General features: G+C 37.1%; 2 protein-coding genes across 4 annotated transcripts in view; one reads left to right on the plus strand and one right to left on the minus strand.

Moving 5' to 3' along the window:
- RALGPS1 (Ral GEF with PH domain and SH3 binding motif 1) overlaps positions 1-21,362 on the plus strand; it is a 73,863-nt gene that overhangs the window by 15,503 nt on the left and 36,998 nt on the right. The gene's annotated exons all lie outside the window — the stretch shown is intronic.
- On the minus strand, positions 3,555-19,201 carry ANGPTL2 (angiopoietin like 2). Of its 2 annotated transcripts, none has more exons than XM_059486266.1 (5): positions 18,903-19,201; positions 9,438-10,273; positions 6,154-6,347; positions 5,641-5,911; positions 3,555-5,120 (listed from the first exon to the last, which is right to left on the minus strand). In XM_059486266.1, the coding sequence occupies exons 2-5, from the start codon at positions 10,243-10,245 to the stop codon at positions 4,921-4,923; spliced, it is 1,473 nt and encodes a 490-aa protein (XP_059342249.1). In that variant the 5' UTR covers positions 10,246-10,273; positions 18,903-19,201; the 3' UTR covers positions 3,555-4,920. The 2 variants fall into 2 exon arrangements, with proteins under 2 accessions (XP_059342249.1, XP_059342248.1); XM_059486265.1 differs by having other exon boundaries at positions 9,438-10,294; positions 18,903-19,200.

Below are 21,362 nucleotides of genomic sequence, written 5' to 3' on the forward strand. Positions count from 1 at the left end.
CATATGTTTACATACTTTTGTAAACAGGTGCTGAATAAATATACATGTAATTCGATGTGAAAATGTATTAAAAGGGAGACCTGCAATTAAAATGCTGTCCAGCCTTGATATTGTCTCCTTTTCTTCTGTGACGTGCACAGAGTAGCCATTTGATGAATTGGTTTTTTGGTTGGTGTTTCACCTAGAAATATTTCTGCACAAAGGTTATTGTTAATGAAAGTAGTACAATATAATGAGCTATTTTCTGGCTTTATTAGTGATTTAGTCAGATGCTAAACTGCAGCTAAAAAGAATAAATGTTTTTAAATTGATGACCCTGGGTAACAAGAGATCAAAAATTCTGCTTAGCCTTCCTGTGCCAGAATTGCTATCTGTATTGCTAACCCCTAATGCCTCAGTAGATTTATCTTCTGTCAACATTTGTACTCTTGCTTTAAGCACACATAAACTTGCATGTGCAACACCCAGCTGGCAGGATTTCTTCAACTCTGTCCAGTACCACATTCTTTTGCTTGAATTGAACATGATAACTTTTACCTTCGCTAGATAAACCCTACCTTGTTCCTTACACAGCTTGAGACTACTCCTGACATTATGGACTTCAGTCATTATCTGTTGCCTTCACAGTAAATCTTCAATTACCTCTCTTCCAAAAGGAAGAGTACTTGGATTTCTTGATCATGTCTTGTACAGATGCCACTTGGCATCCTTGACAACTTGCCTGGGCAGCGTTTCAGTCCTGTATCCTTTTTTTAGGGGAAGAGGGTGCACATGAAGTGTACTGCCTGCAAAATTTAAGATAGAAATGCAGGTTATGTTTTATACAGTTAATTCAGGAAGCTTTTATTTAATAAAACTGACCACCACTCCTAATGGCCGTACTTTTAAAACTGTATTGAAAGCTTGGTATCAGTTGCTGAAACTGCTTTGTAAATAATTTCAGATTTGAATGAATATTTAGCTTATCAAAAGAGAATATTCAGTTGAGACTCTTTTCAGTGAATAAATGTCTTCGCAAGGAAAGACAGCATTACTTACAGAACAGCTTCTTTATTTTGCGTAAATGAACAAGTAGACCAATAGATGACTTTAGGAGTAACTACTGAATATAAAACAACTGAATTGAGAATGACCAGGAGTGAGGATTTGCAGAGTTCTTGGGAATCCTCTTTGATGCTGTAGAGCCTCTTCTCTCACTGCAAGAAATATACTTGGTTGTGAGAGAAGGGTTCTTATTTCATCTGTGGAAGCCTGAGATTGTTTGATATGAGCTAGAGGACGTACTGGGAAATTAAAATTGCCACTGAAGTTTTCCAGTTACTCTGGTTTATAGAATTAGCTCACAGTCTTGTGTAAGAATTGTTTTAATACTACCCAGTTATTACAAAATCACTCCAAGCCACTTTTATACAAGATGTAAAATATTTCTGAAATGAACATGTGTATTACAAGCCTAATAAAAGACTTGGGTAATGAAAGGAAAAAATCTGCATGTTTCCTTCCTAATCCAATTTGAATCTGAAATTCCTGCTGGTCTTTAGCCAGTCTCCTCGAGACTTTGAATTCTCCTGCATATGTTGTATCTTGTTTCATACATGAGACCCTCTTCCTGCTGATGGCAAAGACTAGGCAGTATTGCTCTTCTTGTAAAGTAAGGCTTTCCCTGCATTCTGAGAGGTGCAGTTGGACATTTTGTGTAACCAGATGAATACAGGAGACAACTACTGTTACGTTTCCAACCTCAGGCTATAATATGAGAGACTAGTATTTACTGTGTTTAAAAGTACCTGTTAAACATCCAACAGTTGTTTTGTTTTCAGACAGGTCTTTCAATTTTTAAAAGGGAGAGAGAAAGAAAGAAAAAAACAAATCATGAGATTGGCAAGGCTATGATGTGAACTGTTGGAAGTGTTTAGCCACAGTGTGATTTAGGAAAAAATAGCACTCTCATTGTTTTGAAAATTCATGGCTGTAATTGCTTGTTATAGTGTTTTCTTGTCTTCACTGCTGGTGATCTTTTAGATTGTCTCTGTATGTCACAGAACAAACAAAGTTGGGTATGATCTTATAATCTATAGATTTGTTGCACTGTTTGCTTCTTTTCCACTTGGAATGTAACAGTGGGGGTAATTATGATAACTTTGAATGACAATTGAACAGTTTCAGGAAAGACTTTTTTGGAAATGTGTATACAAAAGAATAACTAGTTGTCTTCTCAGGTTACATCAATCTTGTGACAGCCTTTTGTCTAAATGCTATAGGTGGAGCCCCATTGTTTCATTCCTGATAGATAGATAATGTATTAGTTTGACAGCATCTTCTTTACACTTCTGAAAAAGGTAGAGATATTTCAAAAATTCAGAAGAGCAATTTCAGTTTCCTATGGCACAGCTTGAAATGGAGATTTACAGGAGAATTGCAGTTGCTAGTGATCTTCTCTATAGGGCTGCAATTCTCTCTTGCATAAAGCCACCTAATGTGCTTTTGCTAATGATAGGAATGGTATCATTTTCTAATGAAGTGTATGGTATGGAATTTTTAGACTGCAGGGTTGCCAAAGATGTACATTTGGGGAGCAATGAAGTAATGTAATTGAAAGCTTTGGAAATAATTAGGGAAATGGGAAAAACTAAGGCCTTTCACAGTTTGTAGTAATGTAAGCTTCTACAGTAGGTGGACCTAGTGCACCTGTTGTGTGTGTTTTTTGTTTTTTTTTTTTAAATAAGCATAGTGAAATCTGTGGTTCTGCCAATGTACTTGCCAATAACTTCACAGTATAAGTTCCAAATCCCTAATGTTTAATTACTTTTGATGTGCCAGGCTCTGTGTTTAAAATGATTTTATGCAAATATACTAATTTTATGTAAAAAATTTATAAGTTCTTTTCTCACATATGGTATCTCTAGGTAATCATGGACTGACTTCTGTGCATTATCTTTTTTAATTACATGGACGAGTATCTAGGTAAATGACTCACCTTTTAGGTAAAAGGTTAAGAAATATTATTATTTTAACAAAAGACTGTCAGCTTGAATGCGGGTTTAAAGCCTATTTTGAGTGTATACTATGAAGATGCATTTCCAGCCATATCTCCAGCTACAGAAGAGCAACGGTAATAGCTTTTCTAGTGGATGCCTCATCTTGAGATCTGCACAGTGGATACCTGAACTTCTCTGTGTTCTTTCCTCAAACCAAGCATGAAGTAGCCTTAATGCTAGTAATTGTAAGAGTATTGCAGCCAGGCTTTATGAAGGGCCAGTAGGTGCATTTAATATTTCTAATCTAAAATACAAATCTTTTCCAGAATTGAGTAGATAACCCCATGGAAGATAAAGCTTGAATACTTTTTGGAAAATGTGAATGTTTCATATAACCCTCAAAAAGTTGCTCCTCCTTGGGCTGTGTGGAAATTCTGTATTTTTTTCAGGTGAAAATTGTTTTGCTTTTTTATGTTACAATATTTCAACACTTAACACACATCAACAGTGGTTGCATATCAGAGTTTGTTTGAATCAGAGGCTGACTATTGTGTAGTAATCTGAACTACAACAAGATGAAATCTCAACATAACATTTGGTACTTTATTAAGGGTTACAATATTACAGGGGTAATCTAATATATTAAAAACCCTACTTTGAGTTATATACAGCACATGCTACATCACACATCATACTGTGGTAAAGATGTGATGAGGTAATAAGGGAAAAGTATGCAAACACACACAAACACTCAGTGTCATACAGGTTGACCTTCTAGAGGCTTTCACTCTGCCTCTTTTATGCATTCTTTAACTTGTATTTTTTGTAGTAGTTTGTTTGTTTGTAATGGGTGTGTTGACAATGTGTTACAGAAACGTATCTCAGAAGAATATTAGAATTATTCCAGTCTGTATTTCATAAGTATGACTGACCTCTAAATATGAGTAAATCTGTTTAATAATTTGACAGTAATAATTGTGAAATATGTTTAAAATAACTTTTTTTGCTATGGATAAATTCTCTATATAATTTTTTATCTAAAGGCTAAGGTTATTAAATAGCTTATAAATTGGTATCCATCATTTGCCTGCAAAGTTGGATAGACCCTTTAATTTATATCCAGCCATTTCTGAATATAGAGGCTACACAGCAGGTAATCACTGAAGTCGGGTACAAAATACTGTAACAGTTGTGTAGTATAACTTGTTGGCTATAGAGCACAGAATACCTATTATAAATCTGGATTAATTTCCATATGCAAGTAGCTACTTCATTTTGGTAAGAAATAATTAATGTTTTTAATCTAAAATATTTGAATTAATGGTGAACTTTTATAGGAGCAGATTATTTAAATGTACATAGGGAAGGGAAAAGGCCAGATTTATCAGGACAATAGTGGTTTGAGTATCTGCTCTCAAAACAGAATTATATAGTTCTAACTTTATTCATGGTAGTTAACAAAGATTACATAATCATTACACTAATGTACATATACCAGCTACCTAGTTCAAAGGATATGATTCCTGTGTCAAATGATTGCTTATAATAACAATAATAATAATAAAACTCTTACTGTACAGTTTGTAGTATTTCCTGTATTTGAGAATATTTATACATAACATACAAAAATACTTAAATGCGGTGGCAATATTTTTATCATCCAAACTTAATTTACAGGGAATAAAAACCAGGAAGTTTATCTGCAGTTTTCATCTAAACTGCAAGTTCCAATAGGACCAAGAGGTGTTCTGAATGTTATTACAGTTCCTTTTCTTCAGCTCTTTTTCTGGGGATGATTCTTGAAAATATAATATACAAGCCCTCATACCTTATCAATAAATGTACAGTATCTTACATTCCTCATTTCTGAAAAGATAATTTCAGGTAATAAAATCATAGCTTTATGTGATTTTTAGAACAACAAAGCAAACCAAGAGTTATTTCAGTGAAATGTGTTAGGGTTAGGTCTTATCATCATAACAACTTTCTTTAGTGAATATGATCCTCCCCGGAATTCAGCCCAGTAAACACCATCCTGGTATCGACTGCGGTAGTGTCCTCCACGATACCAGACTCCATTGAGATTTGAGTGAGCACATGCATTGTACCACCATCCTCCCTTCTGGTAATGAGCACAGTTACCTGCAAAAGAAAGCTCCAGTTCAGGCTGAGAAGTAAATGAAAACTCTTAAAGCAAGCAAGCAAAGTACCAGACTTCACTGTCTGGATGGTTGGCTGGCTGATCTGGGCTTTTTTTAGTATGTTTAACATGTAGGTATCCTGTGGTACAAAGTGAACTTGGGCTTCTTCATGAACCAGCTAAGTAGTTAGGTTCTACAGATAGAACCTTTTTTGTTACTTTCTCTTGCCTGAAAAATCAGCGGGTGTTACTGTGTCAACTAACCATTCATAGTGTATTTTACAGACCATTGTCTAGTGTAAAAACTTTTAATTTTGCTGTTAGTATATACAAGGGTTGACACATCAGTTTGTATTTCATAAGGTACTAATTGACAAATCCCTTTGTAAGTGCAAATTTTTTTTTGTTTTTCTGTATGTATGACCGTAAGTATTTTTCCTTTTTCAAAAGAGATAAAAGGGGGTGGCAGGGGACAGGGATGTAAGCGCAAAGATGGCAAGGCAGCTGAGAGGGACCTCCTACCTGTATATACGTCGTGGTCCCGGTCTAGCGTGGTGAACTGTTTGCCGTTGTGCCAAGTGAAAGAATCTCCCGCATTGCCGTTGTAGCGTCCCAGTCTCAGCTTGTAGTACTCACTCTCTGGCTCCAGTCTGAAGCTGGCGTACTCAGCAAATACTTTTCGACCTGACCAGTCTTCCATTGTTATGAGCAGTTTGTAGTTGCCTTGATTTGTTAACCAATAAATGTTTTCTAATCCAAGCCAATATTCTCCATCTATATTACCAAATCCTTGCTGTAAAGGAAGCAAGAGAAGCAGGTTAATATCCTGCATCTGTGTTAGTGGTAAATCTGAGAGTATTCCTAAGTAGAAAACTGCACTAACTTATTTTATAGAGACTTCCTCTTCTGGAAGGGTAAACAGACAAGTTCTTTTTCAAGTAGGCTCTTGGCCAGACTCTAAAACCACCCGTTTAAATTAACTTTATCAGTAAGTTCTAGAGGGTGGAAAATATTAATTGGCTCTCTTGTCCTAACCTTGTATGTTTCCCAGTTCCTGAAAAAGTTGACAGAGCCGTCCAGCCGTCTCTGAATGACAGTCCAGCCACCGGGGTCATGCCGTTGGTCACACCAGACCTGCATAAGCTGGTTTGTGTTTTCTGGTTTTACAAGATAGATGGAGCTTGTGTCATGGCCGTCTTCTAATGCTTGTAGACAGTCTCTCCAGGGCCCTGTGTCAAAACAGAAAGGCTCTGCATCAAGCTGCCACTGAGCATTTCTTTAAAGCAGGGCAGTATTTGAGTTGGTAGCTTTTTGTACTAGTTTGGTTTCACTGAATAGCATATTTGTTTTTCCTCTTATTAAAGGACGAGTATCCACCAAGTGTTTTCAAACCAGTCCATTTATTGTAACGTTATTTCTGGAACGTTTCATAATGAGTTACTGGTAAAGGTAGATTTTGAAAAAGAAATACTTTTAAGGCAGCTGCACTGGTACTTTTACCATCAATTATATATTCAAAGAAACTAAATAAGAATGACTGCATAGATAAGTAAGAATTTCCTTTAGAAAACAAAACAGTAAGTTTGACCTTGATTCTGTCTTTGAGAAATTCAGCTTTTTTGATCCCCAAAAATGTCACTGGCACAGGCATTAACTGTGGAAGCAGCAACATAAATTCAGGCTGTAGGTCTTACTGCTGCCACCTTAATAAATTAAAAGGTAACATAGAAATTAAGATTTTTTTTTTCTTTTTAACATAGGGTGCTTGTGAGAGAAACTTTATATAAATGACAGGACTCAATATACTTTGAATTCACAGAAATTGCAGTTAACATAGTCTTGTTTTCAGTTCAAGAGAGTCTATAAAGAGCTTATACTTTTTGAAAGTATCTTATATTCCTGTTTGTTTCAATAAATTTTCTCCAGTGGTATAATAGATTGTGTTAATGATTCTGAGATATTCAGAAATATCACCTGCCTTGATTCCTTAGCAGAAGAGTGAAGTCAACAAGAATCATCAAGATTAGAGATTAGAGCCCCTGGATTGATACTCCCTGCCCACTGAAGGAGTAAGGCTTGTCAGATTGTCTGACTAAGAGCCTTACTGAAGCATACAATACTATCAAGAGTAATTTCTGTTTTAAATTATTTCAGTCCTACCGTTTTTCATATTCATTGTCCAACACTACTAATGGTACTCAACAAATGCTTTAGAAATAAATTAGTTTTATAGAAATAATCTCGGTGTTTTGGAGATTAAAGCACTGAGGTTTTGGTATTTTTAACTATTTTAATCAGTAAGTCAGTGTACAAAGAGGAGTTCCAAGTCTTTGTTCTGTGGATGTTGTGTTCTTGTTGCCTCAGTCATAATCAGAGACTGTACCTGGAGCTGTGCTTATAAGACCCTTCTCCACTTCTTTTGGGGCTGTTTAGATTTCTGTCAGTTAGATATAGATGCCATGCTCTTGTCACACCCATTGCATGGCTCTTTATGAGAGGTGGGGAAAAAAAAGTTAAACCAGAGGAATTTAAATTATTAGTACTCATTATTTTATCACAATGTGTAGTGGCACTGACTAAAAACAAAAAGTAAGTAATTATTGAAGAACTTCTAAATAGTCAAACAGCTTTGACCTTGTCTTTGTAAAAAAATATATAGCAGTACGCAATGTAGTATTTACACTTTCTTTTATGGCACACAGCAGCAGTGCTCTACTCCACGTGAATCTTTTTTCTGAAAGTGATTTAAGATGAACTATTAGAAGTACATCAAAGTAGAATTTGCTACTACTTTTTAGTGACAAGTACTTTTTTGTCAGGTAGTAAAAATTTTAGCTAGGGTATTTTCCCATGAAAAAGTGAGAGCACCCTGACTTTCAAGGGAGGTAGTTTTGATAAAATTGTCTTTAGGGAGTTGTAGAATCACAGAAAGGCTTGGGCTGGAAGGGATCTTAAAGTTTGTTTCATTCCACCTCCTTTCCACAGGCATGGACATCTTCCACTAGACCAGGCTGCTCCAAGCCCCATCCAGCCTGGTCTTTGACACTTTCAGGAATGAGGCATCTACCAAAAAAAACCAACAAAAAAACCACAACCAGAAAAAAGTGTGAACAAAGTTAATTGTGAAGCTGCTGAGACTAGTAAGACTGTAATAAGTGTGTGATAGAGAGAATACTGGTCTACTACTTTTTGAGAAAGGGAGACTTTCAACAGATTAATAGAAGATATTTACTATTTTTCTTGTATTTCACTCCTGTTTTCATTGCACTGGTTGGCTGTGATCAGGTGCAGGCTTTGCTGCACTATCTTTGGCAATTCTGTGAAAATACTGCTTTAGCAAAATGATGTAGAGACTTATAGACTCAAGAGACTCAGTGCTTACTTGTTCAAGTTTCTTTCATTGTGAGTATTTCTATGGAGAAACAATACAGGGGTTGTTTGGTTTTGAACATGTGGCAGTTGCATTATTGGGTAGTCCTAAAAGTTTGTTGATGTCCATTGGAATATTTTGCAAATAGCCATGAAATATATTGAGTGCAGTTCCCCTTCATTGCTCTATTTCAGTTAGCTCTGAGTTCAGAAATCTCTATGACTCTCATCTTTTTTCTGAAGAAGGTCGTGTTGTCCACACAGGGAAGAGCACTGAACACATACCTGAATAGGTGTGTGTTTGGGTTTTTTGTTTCAAATGGCGGACCATAGGTGAAAGTGAGTTCTTTGCCAGTTATTTTGTTATCACGTAGATCAGTTGATCTCTAATGTGATTTCACATCATCAAATCATGCTTGTGGCAGAACTCCTAAGACTCTTAATAAGGGCTGTATAATATCCTGTTATTATTCCACCACTTACTTCCTTCTGCTTCTGTCTACAGCACAAGTCTTCCATATAAAGTAAGGAGATACTTACTCCTTTTTTAATTACACAAGCACATTATCAGATGCTATATCAAAAACTTGTAATAATTTCATATGTTTACACAGTGTCAAACTCCTTCAGATGTCATGAATTGTAGCAGCTCAGTCTTGAGCAAAGTAAATAAGATTTAGATTACTTGAACTGTAAGATTTTTCTGAAAGTCCTTTATCTTATACATGTAATATAAATGATGGGTTTGTCTTAGCAAAGTAACATGAGAAAAATATGTGGGGCTTAGAGTGTCTTCGACATTCATAGTTTTTTTTTTTTGCTTTCTTTCTGTGTTTCTACTACAGCATGTATGTAAAATTCACTAACTAAATAAATACTGACTACAATAAAAATGTTGCCCACTGCATATTAGCATAAAATAATGTAAATGTATCAATAATATTACTTACCAGATGGTTTATCAGTTGAAGTTGGAATACTAGTAACTGCAGGCATGGTTGGTAAGGTAGGTGGCAGAACCTTTAAGTTCTGATCACTTTGAATCTCATTAGTAGATATCTGGTTATTAATGCGATTGTAAGTAGGAGGCTGGTACACTTTAATTGGTGGTTGTGGAGTTTGTGGCAGTGGCTTTATGGAGGGCATTCTTTGACAATGTTCTTCCAGCTGGGCAATTATTATTGTCTGATTGTTGGCGATTGACATCAAATGTTGATACTTGTGCTCTAAGTCTTTGTATTTGTTTGCAAGCTGCAACATGTCTGCAGTTTGGTTCAAAATCTTATTTTCAAGTTGAGAAAGTTCTAAGGCGTTGTCACGTTTTCGGATAATTTCATGTAATAGCTGCATGTAGAGTTGTGTGACACGAGAATTCATATTTCTGCTCTCTTTTCTTAACAGTTTAACTTCATTAACAATTCCACCATCCACCTCTACCAGTTGCTGAAGAGTTTCTATTTGTCTCTTTTGTTTAAGAAGTTCATTGTTAAGTAACTGTAGTTCTTGTTTATTTACCCTGTTTTCAAGCAGAACTTCAGGCTCCTTAGAATTAACACAAATGGCACCTGTCACTCTCTGCTGAGGTACAATAAAGGTGTAAGTGCATTTATCCTGTGTGTCACTGGAACGCTTATATCTATTCATATAAATGAATTCTTGAGCTTTTTCCTTGTCATTGCCTTCAAATTCCTGTGTTTCATTTGTAGTAACTCCCACAACAGTTACTAGTATTAAACAGATGAATCTTGTTGTCATCATGATCCTCTAGTTCCGGTCAAATATTCTTCTGCAAAGAATTTAGTAAAATCTGTTTTAAAATAAATTTAACAGTAATGAGTAGGAAATAAGTGTGAATTTACAAATTATCATCTCTTCTAAAACTTACAAAATAGTACATAGTAACTGTTTGTACAAACGAGGTCCAGCATCAACTTGTGTTGATTAAAGGGGACATCATGAGGAGTAGTTGTATCTTTCTGTGGTCAGAACTGTAGTTACTAGTTGCTAGTTCATCTAAAGCCTGCCAAGAACCATAAGAAAGTAAGCAATAAATACAAGGATTTTAAGATTCCTTACTTCCAGGCAAATACCACAAAAGTTTCCAGGATTGGCGTTTTCATTTAAATATTAATTACACTTTCAATTTTTTACAGTTATAAATACAACCTTTAAATGTAAACATAATGTAAGTTAATATATGTATTAACGCTGCTAAAAGTTCTAAAAATATCAAACTGTTAATTTGCAGTATTTTAGAACTGTATATACATTGCAAGACATACAGCTTAGGTGGCATGTAACAATTTTACTTTATTCAGCAGTATTGAATCTCCATTGCTTTAAAGAAAAGGAAAAACTTATTTTACATTGGTCCTTAATAACTGTAAGTTAAAAACTCTACTACTCAGATATAATAGGCAGTAAAATCTGTTATTTTTCTAGACTAGTAGAATTTATAACTGAAACATTTACTGTGACTCTCACTGGAGACGGTCTCTAAACTCAGCCTAGTCATCTCACTTCAGAGTCCCTTCTTGAAAGGAGAAAAGTAGCTGCATACGTGCATGGTGGACAGTGGCACTGCATGGTGATTTAAATCAGCTGGTAGTGTCTACTGGCATACTGCAACAGTTGCCCTTCGGTGAAATTGCCCTAACTTAATTCTCCATGCAGATTCATATTCAAGGTGGACAGCTGAGGCCCTCACAATCTCTCAAAAAATAAATCAATACCAGAACTTTGTGGGCAACAGTAGACTTGGAAATATGGGCTTAGCATTGTCACTGCTGCCAGAAATACCGTCACAAACTACTCTCTTATCAGCTACTTTATCAGCACTTTGATGTCATGTACTTCTAAAACCTTTTCATTGTTGATTTTTAATGCTCATGTGTATATGCAACCTAGTTTTCTTAAATAAAACGAATGAAAAATGCAGTGTTGGAGTTTTTTCAGTGCATAAAGTCAGATACTTTTAAACCAAGGTGTAGTGTTGCTGTAGCGTTATTTCTTTGCTTCTAAAATATTTCTCATGGAATAATCATTGAATATTTAAGTATCTATCACCTTACTGTTTGCTCATCTCTGGTACATTAGTTTTTTTAAATTGCATGAAATGGTGATAGTAACAGCTGTGAGCAACTGGAGTGAGTCCAGCTGAGTACACCCAGCATGGCTAGCTGGAGGCTGGCAGACATGATGAATGAACAGCAGCAGAAAGAGAGAGGTTTGTGTAGCCTCCAGGTGAGAAGGTAAAGAAAGACACATGTTCAGCTACTTAAATGGTGTTTGTAAAGAAGATAAATTCCTTTTGGAAGTGCAGTGAAAGTATATGGCGGATACAAATTACCTCAGGAAAAAAATGGGTTTTATTTGAACTTCACTGTGAGGGTGACTGAGGACTGAAGCAGTCACCCAAACAGGTGGTAGAATCTCCATTCCTAAAAATATATGAAGTTTTGATTTAGGTAAGGCTATGAGCAGGCTGATCAAATGCTGAAACTGGACTTGCTCTGTAAGACGAAGATAAGGTCCCATCCAATCTAAACTGTTTTATGACTCTAGGCAGCTGCAGACTTTTAAGAGGTTTTTTTTTGTTTTTTTTTTTTTAATGTCAAGCTAGTGCTGGATATGCATCCTTTATTATTCTTACTGAGAAAAGATATGGTTGTCATTTGTGTTTTTCTGTTTTTATGAAATAAACAATAGATGTTTCTGCAAAAGATTCAAAGTGACTAGAACTTAATCCTTCTTAAAAATTTTTGTTATATACTTTTGCCTCAGTTTCTTTTTTGGAATAAACTAATTTTAATTTTGCAAGTAGAAAGGAGTTGTGCTGTACAGGACTTTTCAAAAATCTTGAAAACATGTCAGATAAAAATCTGGAGTTTGACATGGTTTCTGCAAGTAAAGCAATGCTATTTGGAGTCTTGGAAAATAGGGAACATAAATTCACCCCAGACAACTTTAACTTGCATAATCAGCATTTGCACAGCAGGTCACACTTGGAAAACCTGGAAGTTTTCCAGGCCTCCTGTTCCTGCACAGATGACTGGTTTCGCAAATGTTTCTTGCGTGTAGGTGTAAAATAGTTTTATTTTGATGTTGGAGTTCTAATATCCTTCCCCCCCCCCCCCCCCCCAACCTGTACTTATTGTGACTACTGAAAAGAAGCTCTTTTTTCCTCAGAGTTCACTTCTGTCTGTTACAGCATCTCATATGAGCATCTCTCTGCTTTGAGTATGGCTTTGGGGTGCCCATAGCTGAAGAAAGAGCGACATGTAACAGATTTTTCTCCTGATTTTTTAAAGAACTGTGTAAGAAAGTAATGGGCCAGAGTTCATCAGCCTCATTATAACATAGCATCTCAACGATCATCTAGTCCCACTGCCTGACCATGTGAGTGACCCCTCTCTAGGAAGCCTATTCTAGGGTTTGACCAGTGGTTGCAGATGGCAGGCCACCAGTGAATGACATCAGCATAATTAGACTGTCCTGAAATGTTTCTCTGTCATGATCTTTCCTGCATGTCACCTTTTCTAAGATGTTCTTCTTATAAGAAAAATCAGTGGAAGGAAAGTGACATTGGTTAGAGAATGCCCCAGTACAAACAGAAACAAGAATCATACTGTTATCTGCTGTCCTCCTTCCTGCAGTCTGTATATGATAACTTTGTAAGTCTCTCACTGTTTGTACTTGTTTGGTTAAAAAAAATGTGTTTAGTATCAGGGCTATTTGTTGCATATTGGGAACAACTACATGAATAAATGGCATTCCTTCCTTTCTGCAGTTGGATTAAAATGAAGTTCACAACATGGTCATTTGAGCAATTCTCAATGATTAATCTTTCATGGACAAAAAAGCTTTCTGGAATAGAGAAAGTAGGGAGGGAAGCCAGAGAAACCATTTTAAGGAAGGATTTAAGGCTTTTTTTAATACCTTCCTCTTTGAGTAGCAGAACATCAGATTCTTAGGACATTACAATTCCTTCCCAGGTGAGAGGAAGATCATATCTGACATCTAGGACATTAACTTCCAGTTTTCTCCTGTGCCCTGTAATTGCTGACACTCCTTGTACTTGACTGCTGCCATTGCTTGCTGATCACGCAGCTCTTCCTGTTTCTCTGGCTCCTTTCCCCTTGCCCTCTGCCAGTAGCTCTTCTGCAGGGGGACTGAGTGGAAACTATATCACTAGGGCCATATTTGTTCCCAGCGCAAAATTCCACTTGGGCAGCTGTAGACTTTTCAATCTAAAAGCACGCTTGCAGGTTTGAGGGAAATTTTCATTATTACTGGAGATACAGCATTGTTTGTCTCTTATCCTCAGGCATACTGACCAAACTTTAACACACAAGCATACAGGTGAATGAAGCACATTTAAAAAGTAATTATTTTGGTTAACCATCAAGTTGAAGTAATTTCATTATTTTATTTCTAGATTCTGTTCAAGATGCATACTCATAAAAGCATTTTTCATAGCAACTGAGTTGGGGCAAACTTGCCCTAGTGCAGATGTACCTCAGTTTTGTATATCTACCCTACTTGGCAGTATATTTCACTTTTTATTGAGGCAAAATAATTTTTTTTTCTCCTGTTTGTCTTTTACCAGTATAACTGCATTTGTATGAAAATGTTTGGCAGCATTGTTGTGTGGCATATAATTGTAGCAGCTTTATACTCCTAGCCAGCACAAGTGCTTTAGTTAAAATTTTGGCTTGTATACCAGCTGTTTGCCTATATATGTATGTAATTGGAAGTAGGTGGTTTGCTTATTCATTGTTTATCCAAGTAAGGATATTTCCATGATCTGGTGACAAAAGAGGAAATAAATTTTCTGAAAGGGATATTGGATGTTTCAGCACTTGATTGCTTTTTCTGTTCTTTAGAGAGAAAATGATAATAAAATCTTAATTTGGCTTTGCTTTGAAACATTTTTCTGTCCTGTATTCTGTCTTGTTTATATGCAGCTTTTCATTAGCCAAAATGTGTTGCCTTTTAATTTTTACAAATATCGTGAAATTTATGTACTTCAACAGGATTTCAGTATTTTGCAATATTAAATTGTAGAAATGTTCATAACGTATTGTTTAATTGCTATTGTGATCCTAAAATTATAAAGGTAAAAATACTTCTACATGAAAAAATTACCATTTTGTAAATATTAATTTCTATTTTTAATTAGCTTGCCTTAAGAGGGAGCAGTAAAGGTATCAATGTCAGCACAATGGTCTTTTTGGGTTTCAGCTACTTACAATGTGCATAATATTGGATAATCCAACCTGTATACCTTTTTTCATTATTTGTTGGTTTTGATGCCATGCCTAGGAGGATCTCATTCTTACTAAAGAGACAGGCTAACTGTCTCAGGTTTTATGAAATATTTTGCCTGTGGGATTCTGTGTACAAGTGAAGATCTGTCTCCATGAGATGAAAAATATTACTTAAAATAATCATAGAATCATTAAGCTTATCTGAAAATGCTGCCAGTAGCTTTTCAATGCTATGGCTGGTTTTTGTTGAATGAAATTTGTTCATAAAAGAAACACTTGCCATATTACTCTGGAAAGAAATGTGTATATGAAAGCCTGAGTGTATAGTGTCAACATTCTCATCTCGATCTCAAGTGGTTTTGCAATGTTGAGTCTTTCAGCCATTAAGAGATTGGCATTTTGTGTCTAGGAGTTTATACTATGTCCTTTTTATATCTTTGCTTTTCAATGTCCTGCAAAAAGTAAGAGCAGGAAGACTACTGGATGGTGGCTGAGCACTGAACTTTATTATGTGTTGCTTAACATTACAAGTCAGTTTAAGGAGGAAAGGTTTTGATTCTTAAGACATTACCTGTACTATAGCATTTTGGAAAAGTACAAAGCAAAATAATGATCTGTGTGAATCATGCGTGGAACACCTTAACTAAGACAAATATGAAAAATAATTACCTGGATGTCATACCAGAATAGAAGTTTTGTATCTTAAACTGCATCATTATGGCTTATTTCTACAGATAAGGAACATAACAGATCCCAGTAGGTAAAAGTAACAGAATTGCTTCTTGCTGCTGCTCTTGTATTTCTATGTATAGTAAACTGCAACAAAGCCAGAGAAACATAGATGTGACATTGTGATGCACTGATCCATGGACAGGCAGCTTTCAAACATGTGATCCATGGCACTCTCGCTACCCTTGGACACTGCTTTACAGAGAAGGCAATTTTCTGCACTAAAACTCAGATGTTACAACAAGAGCATTTCTGGGGACTTGAGTAGCTATTTGGATTGCAGTATAGTTGGGTTTGCTGCAAAGATAAAAAACACTACCTGTTTCTTTTGTAGAAGTGATAGTGAGAACCTGGTATATGAAGAACACAGCAGCAAACTTTAACAAGTTAGAAAGATTTTTAGTGCCTTGTATGCTGCAGCTGAGGAACTAAGGATGCATTAATAGTTTACTGGGCTATCATAATTATTGTAAACAAGGTGATGCAGTAGCTTTTCTACATTACTTACTCTTACGTGGAATGCTCAGAAACTAAACTAAAGCAAGATTCTCCATTTAAGTCATTGCATCTTAGGGATAACAACTGTTGTTTTTACAATAATCATTGTCACTCAGCCTCCCTAAAAAGGCTCCCAGAGTATTACATACCTTAGAAGTTAATTTCAGGATCGTGGGGTTAATTTCTTTTAATATTTCACTCCATTTTCTGTGTAGGGTTTTATTTTTGTGGTGTGAGTTGGGTTTTTTTTTTTGTAATATGTGACTTCCATTTAATTAAAGAGTGGATAGGCAAGGTCCAACACTCACCATTTATTTCCATCTCTACAAATTGCTCTGACTGAGGAAGGGCTTACAGTCTACAGGTTGGATTGTTTAAGAGTTCATGTAGGTCCAGCATGCCAGAACTGAATGCACTGTAATTAGTCTCACACATCAAAGCCTTTCAGAATACCCAGATAGGTGAAAAACACATACATAAAAAGGATAACACACACACACTTTTGCATGACACTCATATTTTCTGAAATGGTTGCTTTGACTATGAAGAAAAAAACGATACCACACATACAAATGAGTTCATTCAGCTATGCTAAACCACTGTTAATCACTGGTTTTTGTGCTGGTCATATCTAATAAACAAGGCCAGGAGTCCTTTTGATGGGCTGTCTTTTCCTCTGTACCTCTGATATGCCATCTTCTGTGCAGAATCCTCAGGCACTGAGGCATATAAAGGAGGCATGTTCACAAAAGGCATAGTGTTAACTAAGACAGCATTTATTCTCTTGAAGATAAACTGCTGTATTTTATTGTGAATTCATACATAATTTGATAGCTGTGCATTCTAAAGAAGAAACATGAATAGCTAGCAACACATCTTTACTGTTTAATACTTTTGTCTTTGATAATGAAAGATATTTTTATATTAGTGCAGTTTTACATTTTTATTGCATTATAAAAGCAAATGAAGCAAGGGTGTTGAAAATGTAAAATCCTGCTATGAAAAGATCAGAAGGTTTGGTTTTGCGTTTTTTTAAAACAAATCTTGGGTTTTTGCTTCTATAGAATCCTTTGATAGCCAGTGTTTGTGGACTTACAGTTAGCTGGCATGTTCCAGGCACCAAGCCAGTAATATGATCTGGATTTCACAACACCATTGTGATAAGACAGACAAGTATGAATTTTTTGAATCTGCTTTCTTTCCTACTCCCTGTCCCTTGTCTTAGAGGTCATGCTCTGTTTTTCACTCCTTTACACGTTTTATTCCATGGAATTATGTTAAATTATCCTGTCAATTTTTACCTCTCAAAGGTAATCTTAAAACTTAGTGTGAAATTTGCTCTTTTCTAAGAGGAGGGACGTCCACTGCTGCAGGGTTTCTTTTAGAATAAGCTCACGTCTTAGCTTTTCGATGAAAAGTATTGCTGTGAAAAATCTAGTGATTTTTTTTGTTTGTTTGTTTTTTGTTTTGTTAAAGGAAACAGCAATTCACAGTGAAAACACAGCACAGTAATATGTAGACCACATTTTTCCATGTATTGGAAAAAACCTTTAAAGCTGGGCTCTAAGTTTTAAAGTAAATACATAGGAAAGGGCTGACACATAGTAGCATGCAGTGCTAGTTTATGAAAACATGATACAGAACTGAATTGAAAAATTTAACTCCACCTTGGGGGGGGGAATCACTTTTGCAGTTTTGCCACTAGTTCCTTCCAGTGTAAAAAGTGCCACACTGGCATTAACTAATTAATTCCTTTAAGACACTCGAGTTAGAAGACATTCTCTTGTCAGATTTTCTGCCCTCTTAAAACTGAAATTTTAGTTCAAGCACCACTTCAGTTTTCTTAAAAGGTAATACTTTTTCTAATGAGGGGATTGGATGATTAAGCAGCACATCAGAACGAAAGTGTCTTCATGAGGTCTTGGAAAACTTTTGTTTTGAAATAGGTTGCAACCGATAGGTTGCTGAAAGAAACTGCAGAAGTTTATGCATCTATTGTTGCCGTGTAACTTTCTTCAAGTTTTGGCAAAAACTTTAGTTACAAGAAGTACAAATATTCTTGATTACCAAGAATTTTAGTTGTTTGTGGATTGTTCTTTGTGCTTTACTAAAGTTCTGTCATAGATGTGGAATGTAATTACTGAAAGAAAGCACTGCTTTTGTTGTTGCTTCCCTTAACAGTGGCCTCACCTTATTTTCACTTAATCCAATCACTACCAGAAAGTGCTCATACTGAGTGTGCTCATATGTGTGCATGCACATTGTCCGTAACAGCCTTTAAAGGGATTCATATTTTAATAAATGTGGCTCATTTTACCCATGAAAAATAGCAGTTAGACCATGTAATACTTTGATGCCTACATGAATGTACTCATAAATGCTAGTTTCTTTGTAAAATTAAGTTTTTGTGAAATACTTCAAATATTTCCTTTATAGACTGTTTAAGTATCAGAAAGTTTTGTATCTCCCTAATCGGACATGAGTGTAAAAAAGACCTCCATTGAATGGAGGTTTCAAAATCTTTAAGACAGATAGTCCTTTAGAAAATAGTATGTCCTAGAAAAATTGGCAAGTTTGGATGGCAAGTTTAAGGAAGTGTGAAGATCAAAGAAAGGCGCAAAAATACGATTAAAAAAAAAAGTCGTACTCTTGAAAATAATACCAAGGCTTTCACTGCCTGACACATAATGTCTCAGCTATATTTACAACTTTTATTTTAATATGTGACGGATTTTTGTTTAGGGTCGGGGGTATTTTTTTGTTCTTTTGAAGTGAATAAGCAGGCTTGCTGCTTTACCTTAGGGAGCAGTCCTACTCTGATAAGCTTGCATTGGCTCCCTCCGTGCAGCGGGAGCTGTGAGCCGCGCGTACGGAACCCGCCGCACCCGCCCGGCAGCCCCCGGCAGTGCCCGTCCTTACCGCGGCTGCTCGGCTTCCTCGCCGCGCTCCTCGGCCGCTCCCGTCAGCAGCTGCCGCCGCGGCCCGACCGCGGTGACATCGCCTCGGCGACCCGCAGTCCGCGTGCGCCGTGCTGGGACCAGACGGGACGTACTGGGGATTCTTTTCCTCTTCTGCAGTTCTTTTCCTCTTCTGCGTTTTTCTTGCTCAAGACGGTTCTGGGCTGCGTCCCGCGTCCGAAGCGGCACGTTCCCGCGGGGCGCTCGGCGCTCCCGGCCGTCCCTTCAGGCAGCCCGGAGCTGCCTCATTTGAACCCCTCCTCTTTGTGGCAGGCTTATCCTGGCCGGGAAAGGGGAAGAGAAGGCAAAGCAGCGGCGAGCTGCCGGGCGCTGGTTGGACGGGCCAGCTGCCTCCGCCCCCGGGCAGTGGGGCTGCCGGGAGGAGCTTCGTGCCTCGGCCACCCCGGCCGAGCCCGCCCGGGCTGCGGGACCGGCCTCGGGGGAAGCCGAGTTTCAGCCGCGAAACAAGGCACATGCCGGGGTTAAGGGGAAACTGGGGAGACCGCGAGCAACGCCCGTCCGCTTTGTTAGATCAAGGGCAGTGAGGGTGGGTAATTGCACGGGACTCAGCCCCAAAATGTCGGGGGCCGGGGGGGCACTTCCTGCCTTCGGATCTCGTCACGGCGTGCTCAGGGATGCGGGGATGGACGTTCATCCCAGGCGCTCGGCGGGCGCCAGCGGAGCCAGCAGACTAGCTCTGTGTACCGCTGAGGGGCTCCTTTCTTAGTACTTCCTAGGTCATCTTTGTCAGGCAACAGCTCCAAAGAAATAGTGGACAATAAATTTGTCCAAATTCAAGCAAGCTCTTTTAAAATATTCTAATGCAGATTACGAATTCGTTATTTGGCTGAACCTCCGTGCATTTTAAATGCTTCTTCACACTTGTCCTGGTAATCTAAAGCCTGTTTCTCATTTGAGTGATAGGAATTCCTGCAATTTTCCTAAAACCTCTAAAAATTTGCTATTATAAAACTCTGCGTGTAGAATGTTTTTGGTTATTAGCTATTAGCTGTGGGTTTAAAAAAAGGTTTGTCAAATGAATGAATGAATTTAAAATCTGCCTTTATAACTTGTTGGGAATCCTGCAAAGAAATTAGCAAATTAAAAGTGAAACTTTACAACATAAAAATGGCTTTTTTATTACAGTTTAGGAAACCAAATGGTTGTTTCAGTCACTGTATATCATTGGCATCATAAGAAAGCTGTATTGTACTAATGGGGTGCATTGTAATAATGGGCTTGTTTGCAATGTGTCGGTCAGTTTTGAAGATATTTGGGTTTTTTAGAATTGGAGGAAACCAATATGAGGGCACTTGAGTTAACCAGAGGACAAATAGAGAGGTTTAAAGACACTGTATTAAAACCAGTTCTGTTCAAGTTAAAACATGAACAAGTAGTTGTTTCTATAATGACAGATTATTTCCATCATAAAAGTGAATGTCAGAAAAACCCTCACGTCTAACTATATTACACTATCAATTCAATATGCCTTAGGCTTTCTAAGTTTTTTGTACCTTCCCTGTATGGCCTGTGATTCCTTCAACTTACTATTGTTATGTTAATTATTTTCTATTTTAACTCAGAAGCTTATTCCTTTCTATTCTAAAGAGGGAGGATCACTGACTGGAGTGCCATTTCAGTGCTAGTTAGGAGCATAGTCTGGATGCTTGGGATTAAAGCAGTCCAAAGCTTTTCCGATTTTATTCCAGTTTTATACTGAAAAAGCTGGCTTAATAGAATCAGAAAGTGATAATTCTGTTAATTTTTGACCGATTTAGCAATATCCCCATTAAACTTTCTTTCAACGTGAGTATGATTCACACTCCTTCCTTCCCAAGGTGCTTTTTCAGCCTAGGAGAGCGCTGCTCAAGGGAGGGAAGTGGCAGCAGGAAGAGCAAAGGGAGTGGGTTGCCATGAGTGTTTGTCAGGATATTAGAGTGGTTGTTTCCTGTCGTCGTTTCCTGATCAGTTTCTCCAGTTCCTAAGTTGCTTGTAGAGCTAGATAGGTGATTCTCTAGCTAGATTACTACTTGGGTGGAGTATTTAGTTTTCATTTTAAAATGGACAGTTTTAGATTCTTTGCTTTTATAGGAAAATGCAGGTTTCTAACTTGAAGTTATGCCCCACAGCACCAAGGTTCTTGAAAAAAACTATTTCCTGAGGATGAGGTTGTTGATTTAGGCTCATATTTATAAAGTATCCATAACCACTTTTAAGCTCTTTAACGTATAGTTTAGGTCCATTGATTTTAGGGCACTTAAATAAATGCAGTTAAATGCCTAAAATTTTTACTCAGTGAAGGAGCCTAGAGACTTTTCTTGTGGTGGATTTTTAGTCATTAAGCGTTCTCTTACAGGTAATTATGTTATAAATAAAATATTTGAAAAATCAAAATTAGCCAAACTCTGTTTCTGTGACTGTC

Source organism: Ammospiza nelsoni, chromosome 20 (genome assembly GCF_027579445.1).
Source record: "Ammospiza nelsoni isolate bAmmNel1 chromosome 20, bAmmNel1.pri, whole genome shotgun sequence".
NCBI lineage: Eukaryota > Metazoa > Chordata > Aves > Passeriformes > Passerellidae > Ammospiza > Ammospiza nelsoni.

Excerpts from the sequence above, each read along its gene's own strand:
- ANGPTL2 (XM_059486266.1), bottom strand. The coding sequence starts at position 10,245 with ATGATGACAACAAGATTCATCTGTTTAATACTAGTAACTGTTGTGGGA. Across the intron at positions 6,348-9,437 it reads TTCAACTGATAAACCATCTG|GGCCCTGGAGAGACTGTCTA; the intron begins GTAAGTAATATT and ends GTTTTGACACAG. Across the intron at positions 5,912-6,153 it reads GGAACTGGGAAACATACAAG|CAAGGATTTGGTAATATAGA; the intron begins GTTAGGACAAGA and ends CTTCCTTTACAG.